We start from the raw sequence: 12865 nt of genomic DNA, 5'->3' as shown, positions 1-12865 counted from the left end.
TTTAATTTGTCGATGATTTACACTTGGAACTAGACTGAACTAAACCGATTATTAAACACCACTCGAGTGTGGCAGCCGGCTATTATTAATAATAACATTACTACTATATATTTCTAACCGCCTCCTTCCTACTCCTTCTGCTCCTTTCAGCCAAATCACTTCCACTTCACTGTGTGGTGGAGTCGGTGCACTCCCTGCACGCCTCCCTCACCATCGACACTCGCCAGCCGTGGAAGAGGCGCCCCAACATCGAGACCGACAGCTACGTGATCATCGCCGCGGCCACGCCCTGGAGCGAGATTGTCCAGACGGCGCTCCAGAGGCTGGGCTACTCCCAGGAGGTGGCCAACACAGCCAGAGGTGAGTGACCTGACCATGACACCCACTTCAGGGAGCTACTAGTAGACGGTGGCAAGATATTCAAAGTTAGAAGAGGCTGGGTTCCAAACCCACACCTCCTAGCTTACCCTTCATTGCTAGTAGTGTATAATAGAATGGTTCATTTGAATAACAATTTCATTCTTATTTATCTTCCCACAGGCTCATTAATCATCAAGCACTGGAAGCCCATACCCCTGGAGCAGATATCGGACAACCCAGCGGTGCCCGTGAGCGATATTGTGGGCGAATTGACATCCGTGATCACGCTGAGGATCGTGATCCTGCGGCCCAAGACATCGCCGTTCGGGGAGATCAAGGACAAGCTGCTCAAGCTGCTGGTGCTGCAGTCGCATGCGGTGCTCCGCTCCACAGGATGTCCGCTGGATGAGGTGAGCCCCCGTTCCGCCCTTCCGCCCTTCCGCCCTTCCGCTGTCTGCCAATTAGACATTCACTTTGAACTTTCACTTAAAATTCGGCACTAAGACGACGAAATTCTATAATGATGCATAAGCGGTTTACGCCGAACTCCCCCAAGCGCTCTTATCCGTCTTGGAGTTTGCTAAAACTTGCCCCAAAAATGTCTCCGGATGAGAGAAGTGGCGACGCTAATTTGCCTGATGCGAGGCATGAGCACACATACACATACACACTCATTTACACACACACACATACATATATAGACAGCAAGAGATACTTATAACTTTTGCATGTCCTGTCTGCTTGCGGAATATTTAACTCATTGAAAATGTTTTGATAGCTACTACAAAGAAATTTTGTTAAGCCGAGTTCATTTATTTGGTTCACTTAACTAATCCTTTTTTGCAATAGTTTTCATTTTAATCAGCTTTACGCTGCTGCCTTCATTGCTTTCCTGTCTCCTGTCTCCAGGAGTATGCCGAAGTCTATGTACATACATATGTGTGTGTGTGGCTTTTGTGTGCCTTATTGAAATCGGTTTAGAAGGCTTAGTTGGGAATCCTGCAGCAGGCGGGGCACCCAGTGCATGGCTCACATGACCCACTTCCGTGGTGGTTAGGGGGGGGTGAGCGGGAGGGAGTGTTGCGATATCGGTGCATTAAGGCCATAAATCATTGGGCCGTACACTATCGCTGGCGATGAACAACACGAAATCACGGCCAGAAATACCCTTCAATTGATATTGCGACTTTATTGGCCTGGCCCTCCACCCCCCTTCAGTGCTTCTTCACCCCCTCCTCCCCCCTTGATTAAAGCAAATCGAAGCAAGGCAAGGCACCTAATCACATGATAAGCATTTACCATAATTTCCACATTCGCTGTCTGACACCTCGAGCCCATCGCCCATCGCGGTGGCTCTCCACTGTCCGCTGGAGGAGCTTTGCTTTGCTTTGGTTTGCTTTGGGGTGCGGCGATAGGAAAATCAATTTAATAATACCCCGCCACGTAAGAAGCGTCAACCAGCCCATTTTATTTACAATTAGGTGTCTCTGCCCCACCAGCCCACCTAGTCCACCAGTCCACCTAACCCACCTAAAACCACCCACCCCTCCTGCAGTTCGCTTGTGTTCTGAGCAGCTTAAGTGATTTGGGGCGCCTCCTTAGCTGATAGCACCACCACGACGCTAGAAAAAAACACCACAGACACAGCAACAGACAGAAATCGGAACCAAAACGAACCAAAGGCGAAACCACGGCAAAAACCACCGAAAGAGCCAGACATTATCTTGGCCAGCAGTTGGGAGACAAAGCAGTATCTTTGAGCATTTAATACGCCATGGCAATCTACCCTTTGGCCAACTCAACGCAACTCAACGCAACTCAACGCATCGCATCGCATTTCGATTCTATTTCTGTTGGGTAAATTCAATTTTAATCGCCATAAGCTGATGTGTCGCTGCCTATCAGGTATCAGGGACTATCTATTTATCGCCTTCGCAGCGATTCAATTCGACTCGACTCGATTCAACTCGGTGGCTCTGTTGTCTGTTAATATCAGCTCGGTATCTGCTGTCGCCGTGCTCCACCGTAGTATATCGTAGTAGGCAATTTTCGACTGCCACTCGCACTCGCACATTTATGGCTAAGTGAATCCCGCCACTTGAGTTCCGCCGGACAACAACAACAACAACAACAACCATAACAACAACAACAACTAGAGCTACCGATACAAACAGAACCCCGTTTGCTAACCGGCGACTGTGATTTTTATGACAGCCGCTTAGTGACCGGCGGACTTTGGGGTCTTAGTGCAGCTAGCTACTGTTGACAGTCGCTCAGTGCTCAGTTCTCAGTGCAAAAGCAAACCCCTGTCCAAGGTTGTTGTCCCCACACCCACTAATCCCGAGCATTTTCCCTCCTGATTCCCACACGGAACACACCACTTTTGAAGTGATGATCGAATCGCTGATTTACCACACAACCATCATATGACTGCAGAGCGTGGCAGCACTTATAATAGAATAGGTGTTCTTAATTAAACAATCAGTACAATCACAATTGGGTACCCCGAAATGTTTCCATTAATTTTCGCGGCTGTGAATCATGCTCTTGCCAAATAGAATCAATTCGCATTCAATCGCGTAATCTATCTGCAAAGTTGTTTACTTAATGGGCCAAAATACAGTCTTATAAATTTGTAGGTGATAAGCATAACCCTTGTATGTGGATTTCTAAATGTGGTCTTCTTATGCTTCCTTTCCAGGTGACGCTATCCCAGATCTGCCGCAGTTCCCACCAGAACACCTACGCGCTGCCAGGAGGTGAGATCTCCGACGAGCTGCGTCGCAAGTTCGACCAGTGGTGGTCCAATCAGCTATCGCCCCAAGCGGCGGCCATGACGCCCAAGATGCTGCCGTTCATGACGGGTCCGTCGGCGGTTCCCGTTCCAGTGGCCGTGCCCGGCGAGATGGACTTTCCCGTAGGCACAGCGATGGCGGCGGCGGCCGCTGCTGCGGCTCATGCCGCTGCTGCCGGTGGAGCGGCGGGGGGTAATCCACTGGGTTCGATGGGCAGTCGGGAGAGCCTGTTGCTGGCCAACGAGGCTGCTCACCATGCGGGCGCTGGACAGGCACCGGGGCCGGGACATCACGGCAGCATGCTGGTGCATCCGATGCACGCGTCCATGCACCACCATCACCATCATGGCGGCGGCGGTGGACACGGTCCTCCGTATCCCAATCAGAAGACTCGCATGCGCACCAGCTTCGATCCGGAGATGGAGCTGCCCAAGCTGCAGAAGTGGTTCGCCGACAATCCGCATCCATCGCGCCAGCAGATCCAGACGTATGTGGTGCAGCTGAATGCCCTGGAGTCGCGGCGTGGCAGAAAGCCCCTGGATGTGAACAACGTGGTCTACTGGTTCAAGAACGCTCGGGCGGCACAAAAGCGGGCAGAGATGCGGGGCGGTAGTCTGGGCAGTGCGATCAGTGCCCTGGGTCATGCCGCCATGAATGGCTATCTGAGTCAGCACGCCCCTTTGGGCCAGAACTCCAGCAGCAGTGCCGGTAGCCAGCCCATGAGCATGGGCAACCTGTCCATGTCGCACGACTACCTAAAGAGTCCGCTCAGCCTGAAGTCGGAGGACATCGACACCATGTCGCAGCACTCGGACGACATGGACGAGGAGCAGAGCAGGCCGAACACGCCACAACTGCCCCTTTCGCTGACCACCCACGAGCGGCATCGCAGCTCGCCGCTGATGGACGAGGACGAGGAGGAGGCGGGGGAGCAGCAGCAGCAGCTGGCACAGGAGGCCAAAAGCGATGGCATGAATGGCAGTGTGAAGGATGAGGACCGGCAGGAGAAGTCGCACGATGAGCTGCTGGACAACGACAAGGAGAACTCCAACGGTGAGGAACGGCATCAGGATGCAGACGCCCAGATGGAGGTCAATGCCAGCCTCAACAATAACCACAACAACAGCAGCATGCACAATGAGCAGGAGGTGAACTCCACACCCAAGCGCTCCACGCCCAAGGAGGAGGACGACGACTTGGACATGGACGAGGATGAGGAGGACAACGAGAACGATGCCAGCCACTTGGACGAGTTCCGCTCACCCTCGCCGGATCTAGCCGGCGGTGTGGTGCCCCACAAGGACCAGCTGCCCTTTCCCATGGTCCCCAACTCGATGTTCTCGCAGTCCTTCATGTACATGAGCCACTACATCCCGGCATTCGGTCAAGCGGCCGCCGGACATCCGCATCACCATGCGGCGGCTGCAGCGGCCGCAGCCGGCATCCAACCCAACGCACTGATGGGCGGCGGCGGCCTCAACCTGTCGAGCATCTCGAACGAGGAGCGCCGGAAGCGGAATCGCACCTTCATCGATCCGGTGACCGAGGTGCCCAAGCTGGAGCAGTGGTTCGCCATGAACACGCATCCCTCGCACAACCTCATCCTCAAGTACACCGAGGACCTGAACACCATGCCCTATAGGTGAGCAACTAATCCTTTTGGTGAACTTTCTAGATTAGGGCATTTAAAAAAGTAGTATACTGTATTTGTTTATTTGTTAACTGCTCTAAAATGTGTAAAACTAACTTTTTCCTTCATTTCTTTGTTTGTTTCTAGGCAAAAGTTCCCGCGCCTGGAGAGCAAAAACGTGCAGTTCTGGTTCAAGAACCGAAGGGCCAAGTGCAAGCGCCTCAAGATGTCGCTGTACGACAGCAATCAGTGCGCCCAGCTGGGCGGACTCGGCTCCTTTGTGCCCAAGTACGAGGAGCGGGACTAGGCTGGCGCAGGAAGTTCCGCCCGGAGTTTGAAATCAAAATTAGCAGCATTTCTTCTTGTAAATAGCTAAACGAGAGATACACACACACCCAGACACCCACACACAAAAAAAAACCCCTATTTAAGCAGCTCCAAAATGCCGCTGCAGCTATGACAAATACTATACCATATACGATAGCTCATAATATGTAATCCCCTAGATTAGTGAACTCTAAGTATTATAGAACGAGAACTAACCCAGTTACGCGTTACCATTTGCCCAGGAGCATCTAGCGAAATTAGAGCAAATAGATAAAGCCCACTTTATGAGTAATCCGATCTTGCATGAACCAGTATGATCCAGGGATTCTAACCCAGTATCCATTATACAACTCTCTATTTCTACCACTACCTAGTTCTTAGCCATTGATATAGAATGAGGGCGACAGCTCGTTAAGCATAAGCAAACCAAAGAAAGCCAAGTTTCGAGAACCGCAGTCGAAGTAGAAGTTGAAGTCATCTGCGATCTGTATATAATGTATGTTATCCTAGGTACGCATTCTTTGAGCATTGTGAATTTGTTTCGGCCTAAGTTGCATTTGTATCTGCAGACTAAGTTACCCATAAGTTGAGTTTGAGTTGTACCAGTTACCAGTACCAGTACCAGTACCAGTACGTTTAGTTGCCCTGCCTTATTTGAGAGCCCCCCAAACCCCCCTTCCCACTCCCACTCGCCTAGCACATATCCCTTTCGATCCGAGCACACGGATACCGCATATAGAATGTATAACATACCATTCGTTGCTTTCGAAGTCTTGGTATCTAATACCAACCCCCGAAATCTAGCCACCAATCAGCTTCGATGCGATTGGAAGCATTCGTTGCTATCTTCACATTGAGCGTTTCGATACAAACCGCACGTAACTAAAAATACACACGGAAATAAAACGTTTTACAAATTGTTCCATTAGTTTCGTAAGCCTTTACATAGATAATAAACTTAATTCAAATAATATTGTAATTTATTGCAAGCATCAGTACGCCAACACACACACACAGATACACAAAATAACACAGACAGACACACACAGTGAAAACATCCACACATCTTTATATATAATATAAATAGAAATATATTCCCCAGCAATTATTAAATGATTAAATAAATACAATTTTAAATGTCAAATCCAAGCTGAGAGTTTTTTATGCCAGTGGGAAATGGTTGTGATAGAAGGAAGGCCCCTAAAATCATGGAACTTTGCTATTTTGTGTTCTTTGTGTAAGCCGGATATCAGTTTCAGAAAACGAATATGAATTGTTTGCTACAATTGGCTTGATAGCGCGAAGCTTGTTCTTGATTTTGATAATATTATTTTCAGCTTAGATATCAAAGCTATTATGGAATAATGGTTGCAGAAAACTTAAGTTTATTGTCATGGTCAAAAGTTGTCTTTATATTGGTCGTAACGATACCTCTCAGATGGGTATTTCAAATTTCATGGCACATCATTAAGGAGTTCATAAATTCTGAGGGAGTGCATTGTTGGCCGAAAGGATGGGAAGAATGCTTTCCATTTTCCTCAGATGCCTTGGGCTAATGTGCTGCTGCAGTCGTAATGTGTTTGGCAATTTCTCATATGTGCCAGATCTTTGCTTTATTTCTTTGGGTTCTCTTCTTGGGCACTTTTTTTTGTACTTTTTGGTAAGCACTGATAAGCGGCGGAGGAAATAAATATGCATATGTACGGGAAACGAAGAAAAAATGGCAATATGAGCAGCACATTTAGCTTCGTTTGGAGCATGAGTTGTGGCACGGGGCGTATGAGTTATCTACCGCCCACCCACATCTCGGCCGCAGATATGAAACAATTTATTAGCGCCAAAGTTTACTTATTTTCATTTCTTTATTTCGCTCGCCTTTGTTACATCCCGCAGTCATTCGCAGATACCATGGGTGGTATGGTTGCTTGGTTGGTTACATTTTGCTTGGGGGTTGGGTTCCTTGCGGTTACTAAATCAGCACAACATTATTTCTTATTTTAAATACACGTGTGTGTGAGTGTGTGTTTGTGGTGGGGATGTGCATCATTTGTTATCGCAAACTTTTAAATTAAAATTCGTGGGAAGGAGTGAAGCGGTTCCAATTTATGGCATATCTCTGGGCCGCAGCATATTAAACTAGCTGCTTATTTATGGATATCGTAATAGACTTCAAAACTGTTGCATACTTCTGGGCTAAAGAGAAGTTACGAGATTTCCTATGCATTTGAGGATATTGTAAGCTCTGCAACGATGTAAATCATTCGAGAGGGATTCAAACTTCTGAATTTGCCTGTTACGCAAACATAAATATTTACACGAAATATTTAATTCTCAGCCAAGGAGATCCTGCCAACAGGGAAGTCCTCTCGAGCAGTGGGATGTACCATACCATGCAAAACTCCGCATAACTTTATCCATTAATTAAAATTCCACAGCACTTTGCACCGCTCTGTGTGGTTGGCGAATGAAATTACAGCCACGCCCACTCACTCTTTAGCCCCAACTGCAGGTCAAATGAGGGGGGTGAAGGGGAAGGGGGATGGCTTGGTTTTGCGAGGGGCATTAAATGTAAATATACATAAACAGGAGCGCAAAAGAAAACATTTACATAGTTAACTACGCCGCACTTGCGGCTGTTGGCCAACTTTTGAGGTGGCTCAAAGGTGGTCCTCCGTGGAGTGCCAATGGCAGCATAAATCTTACTTTCCCAAACTTTTTCATATGCCCTTAATGACGCCAAATGGCGTATAAATCTGAGTAATGCAATCATAATTAAGTGCTGCTCAGCCCACTAACAAGATATTGAAATATCTATCGCAATTCAGCCGGAGATCACTGACCGCCAAAAGGAAAGCATTCGCCATCAAAGGACAGAATCAGATTTCTTGGCGGCAATTAGAGCGGCCAGAACAAAAAGGACTCTCGCACTGCCAAAAAGGACAACGAGGAAGGAAGTGCAGGAAGGTGGAGGCGAGGGGAGTTCACAGCAGAAGGGTGGGACATAAATAGTTTTGTGGCTTTGACTGATACGCGGAGCAATAAAACTAATGAGCGTGCGAGCCAAAATAGTTGACAGTGGTTTGGTTTTGGTGGTTGGTGATGTGCCGGTGGTTTGCCCTTGCCAACCACCCACAACCCACCACCCACTCGGCTGGTGGTGGCGATTCATTTGGCAAATTGAGTGCGCAAACAAACCGTAACGAAAGTCAAATGAATATAACGCAAGTCCAATTAAATGGTCATAAGTAATAATAATGCCGCTTTGATTTGTGACATTCTCTTTACACGGAAGTCGAGGGGAAAACCGCTGGAAAAACAAGGAAAGGCATGGCACTGCTTTCAGCTAGACATCTTCATCTTGGCCAAATTAGTTAATGAGTACCTTTGAAAAAGGAAAAAAAAAACAGGGGAAAGCTATTGAGCTACGTAATAAATTGTCCTGGCCGATTAGAAAGCTTATAAGAGCAATTTGGTTTCACAGAAAAGTCGATTTTGATTTGTGCTCACTAATACAGCAAGTTAACTGATCTGCGGCTTACTTATTTGGTAATTTAATAAATTTATATTTGATGAGCTAAGTATGAAATTCGATACAAAAACAGTAATCGAATGAAATGTCTTCTTTAAAGTAGACTTTTAATTAGGCCTGGGCTAAGCATCATTAAATGAGAATTACTTTCCAACGGCCAGAAGTGGGCCATTGGACTTTCTGAGGGGCCATTTAAGAAGCCACTTTAGTCCGGGTCAGCGGCACTATACTATACTTCTGACATATCTTGATTTTGCGTAGGAATATGACAGGGGGGCTTAAGCGGACACGTACGACGGGGTAATTTGGGAACGGAGCGGCAGGACATGGCCCAGGACATGCTCACACTCCAACACTCCTCCACCACTCCCATCCTGAGACTGCCTGCATTGGGCGATTATTATTTATTATCTTAATTACGTCTTAAAATCCCCTGTGAAGCGGGACAAGCACCTGCCTAGGAGATGCGGATGGCAGACAGCCCCTGCCCAAGGCAATCCCGTGTCCTGGCTCATGTGCTCTTCCGCAGGACCTGCAGGGAAAGTATTTGCGCGGAAAATTGTGCCCCTTTTGTGGGTGTGGGAGTGGGCGAGGAAGTGAGTGAGTGTGTGTGTGTGCTTGGCGCACATGCTACCACTCTAAGCCTTCCCTTGTCTTGTCTTGTCTTTCTGGCACCTTATCCTTTTGGCTGCATCCTGCTTTGGCTCCTGTTCCTGCTCCTGCTCCTGCTCCTGGCCCACCTCCCTCCCCGCTGTCAACTGTCGTTTGTCTTGGGCGCGTAATAAAAAGACTTAACAACGCGAGTTGTTTAATTATTATTTATGACACTCCTCGGCTTTGGCCACCCAGATTATTGCCCCAAAAAATTGTTGCTCTAGGAGCAAGTGCGATGGGCGGTGGTTGGGTTGGGTTGGGTTGGGTTGGATTGGGCTGGTGGCTTGTAAGATGCACAAGTTAGATTGCCGACTGGCTGATTTACCGTCTCGACTGTTAGGACTATTTAAATCAATTGGCTTTGCCAGTTCATACTTTATGCAGAGAGCCAAGCCCAAGCCCAAGCCGAAGCTCCAGCTCAATCTCAATTCATTTTCATAAAATCCAAAACTTTTACTCACCCATAATTTACGATGATAATTATGGCAACTGTGAATTACCCCCCAGGGAGGCTAAGCCAAGGCCGACTGCTGCATGGCCCACATCTCCCATCTCCCATCTTTCAGCCCGCCACCTCCACAGTCCACCAGCCACGCCCACTGGGCAGGCAGAAAAATGTAAAAATGATAATCCCATTGTCAGGCGATAATTCAAAGGCGCCCATTCATTTGGACCACTGCGTAGCGTCCAACGATCAACGAGCAAAAGGTGAAAAATATTTCAATAAATATTCACAGGGTTTGCGTTAAATCTTCTTGAAGAGGGCTTTGAATATCTGTGACATTTCTATTGTGACTTGCCCAAGTTTTTCCCATTTTTGAGTGAAAAAAGAAAATTAATGAATGGATGATACTTTAGAAGTGACAATCATTTTATGAGTAAAAATTAACGGAGATCATCATATGAGCAATGTGATGCTGAATAAGAATTTGTGTAGGTATATTTATATTTTATGATAAGTACCTATATATATATTTGATTTATTTATTATCTAAAAGCTTAACGTACTCTGAATTTTCCTTAGGGCATCAGCCGCGTCACTTCCACTGAAACTAAGCCAAGTGAATGAATTATGCTTTTAATTGGAAACGCTTGGCGCCAAACACTTTCTGCTGATGCCGAGATGGCGTTGCCAAAAAAAAGATTTGCTCATTAAACCGCCGAAGGACTTTCTGGCTTTCTCCCCTCCCCTCCCCTCTCACCACAACCCCCCTCCAAAGCAACTCCTTTGGTTTTTCTCCGTGGCTGTCGGCTGGCTGGTGGTGCGCCGCAGGTATAAATTTCATAAAACTAATACGAATTGATTTATGGCATTCTTTGCTGGCCTGGCGAAAGGCTTGTGCTCTTCTTGGTCCTGGTTTTTTCTGCTCCCTCCCCCTCCCCCTTCCCAGGAAGACGCCAGGCATTCCGGCCTGGCTTTTTAAATCTCAGCCCAACCCCCCAGGAGTTGCTATCAGTAGCTGGCATTTGCTCTGGAGTTGGTCTTTGTCTAAATCTTTGCCTGCTGTCAGAGGAAGAAAGTTTTGGGCTGAAGGTGTACTCCTGCTCCTGCTCCTGTTCCTGTTCCTGTTCCTGTTCCTGTTCCTGTTCCTGCTCCTCCACCCTTTATGCACCCCTTTCCACAAAACCAGGGTGTGAGTGGGCGGTTTCGGTGGGCGCGTCTTAAGCTTATAATTCATAAAGCATTTAAGTGGACGAAAATCGAAATTTATTGCTATTCAAGATATTTGCCCAGCAACGTTCTCTTTGACTCCAGCCGAAATCTAGAATGGCAAGCATTAGATGGGAATGTCTTTGGTTCAGCTCATGTACACCCAACCCCCTCGTTTGCGGCATAACTGAATAATAAATATAATTGTCTATAAGGCATTCCAGAGCTAAGAATATGCAAATTGCGGGGCATACTCCCTTGCTTTATCTCCCCCCTCCCCATGTCGATGTAATATTTGTGTATCAAAAGCGCTGCTCCTTGTGACGTATCGTCCTGCAGATAGAAGCAAATTGTTTCTCTCCCACTCCGTGACAATAAAAAAGAGGAATCTTAGGCATAAAAATATAATCAAAGGCCGGAATGCGGGAGTGTGTGGCCCACAATTCGCTGATGACTCCGATTAGAAGAGCCGTAATGGAGCGGGATATCTTTATGACATCTGCGGAAATGCTAAGCTAGCAAGCTAGCAGGATGTCTATGTCCATTTCCCAAGTTCTGGGATGGCCAGGACTTCCGGCCATCTTCTGGCTCCACCTGAACTCGCATTTTATCAGCTCTTCATTTCTTGGTGCCTCTGGCAGATGGACAGCTGGCTGTTCGAGTGGGTGGTGTGCTTATCTCTCGACACCGCAGCTGTCATTCAACTTAACTTTTTGCCCTGACTGCACTGCGGGTGGCAGATGCCGACAGCCCAATGCCAAGTTCCGTGCCTCCACAACTTAACGCTCCGAAAATAAATAAAAAGCACTTCATTTCTTATTAAAAAATCGCTAGAAACTGCCCAATAAACGGAGGCGACGGCGACGGCGCTGGCGACGAGCGCTCTAAGTCAGCCCAGATTAGACGGGAGAAATTCAAAATCAAAATCAATCCATTAACAAAAGCACACAAAGGACCAAGTCCTTGGACCGTGCGGCATTAACTTGTGATTTCAACTGCGCGAGTTCCCAACGCCGGCGATGACTTTGCATCGCAGCGTCCGCTAATTATCCCATGGCAAGTGGTCCAAAGGGGCGGGGATAGGGGGAGCGGGCCAGTACAAAAGGCGTCTCGGCAACAAAGCCGTTGCGCTTCATTAAAACGGCAAGGACACGCGAAAAGTGAGTGGCGAAGCTGCGTTGCGCATCCCTGCTCATTATCCCATGCACTTATCCGTGGCAACCGAATTTAAATATCTGGCCCACAATCGTTTTCAATCGAAAGCAGTTTGATGTGCAGGGGTAGGGAGGTGTTTGGGGTCGTATCCTGACGAGCTTATCAGTCGCGGCATTACGCCGACTTCTGCATTCTCCTTGGATGTCTTTGTTGCCCGCCACTCCCGAATTTCTCCCAACTCCCAACGCCGGCGCAGGGCATCAACTTATAGCTGTTTGTATCGTCGCTAACCATTTAAAATCGTTTGCTTTTAATACCCTGGCATTCGCTGGATGCTTGGATATAATTGGGCGAGTAATTCGTTAAAAAACAAATACCTTTCGTGCAGAAAAATAAGTTAATAACAATTATTATACTAGGATTTCAAGGAAATAAGCCCACATTTTTACAGCTACATCTTTGTTCTTTTCTGACACCTTTGAGGACATTTTAATGATGTTTTATATTAGCCAAATTTCCAAATGAAAATTCCCGCGAAGAGCAAATGAAATTCGTGTCTGGCTCCTTAGCTTTTTCTGAGACGCGAATGTTTCCTGTTGCCTTACAGCTCCTCACCGTAATCAAGCCACAAATATGTTGCTGTCAACACGTCAGTGCTGGAAGTCCTGTTTTTTTTTTTTATTTGTACTCCCTGGGAATGAAAATGGGAATGGAAGTGGAAATGGGAATGGGAATGGGTTCGACTTACTTTTCATTTCGCACTG

At 47.3% G+C, this 12865-nt stretch overlaps 1 protein-coding gene across 2 annotated transcripts in view; it reads left to right on the top strand.

Annotated features, from left to right (window-relative positions):
• LOC120445928 overlaps positions 1-6225 on the top strand; it is a 43851-nt gene extending 37626 nt beyond the window's left edge. The window contains exons 3-6 of one of the 2 annotated variants that reach the window (XM_039626588.1): positions 151-360; positions 541-770; positions 3062-4797; positions 4933-6225. In XM_039626588.1, the coding sequence (XP_039482522.1) occupies positions 151-360; positions 541-770; positions 3062-4797; positions 4933-5092 (2336 nt within the window). In that variant the 3' untranslated portion in view covers positions 5093-6225. Of the gene's footprint in view, positions 1-150; positions 361-540; positions 771-2863; positions 2996-3061; positions 4798-4932 lie in introns of those variants that run through there. The other variant, XM_039626589.2, reaches the window with a different exon arrangement.
• The last annotated feature ends 6640 nt before the right edge of the window (positions 6226-12865 follow it).

This window comes from Drosophila santomea, chromosome 2R, assembly GCF_016746245.2.
Source record: "Drosophila santomea strain STO CAGO 1482 chromosome 2R, Prin_Dsan_1.1, whole genome shotgun sequence".
NCBI classification, from domain to species: domain Eukaryota; kingdom Metazoa; phylum Arthropoda; class Insecta; order Diptera; family Drosophilidae; genus Drosophila; species Drosophila santomea.
This window is presented reverse-complemented; position numbering and strand designations above follow the sequence as displayed.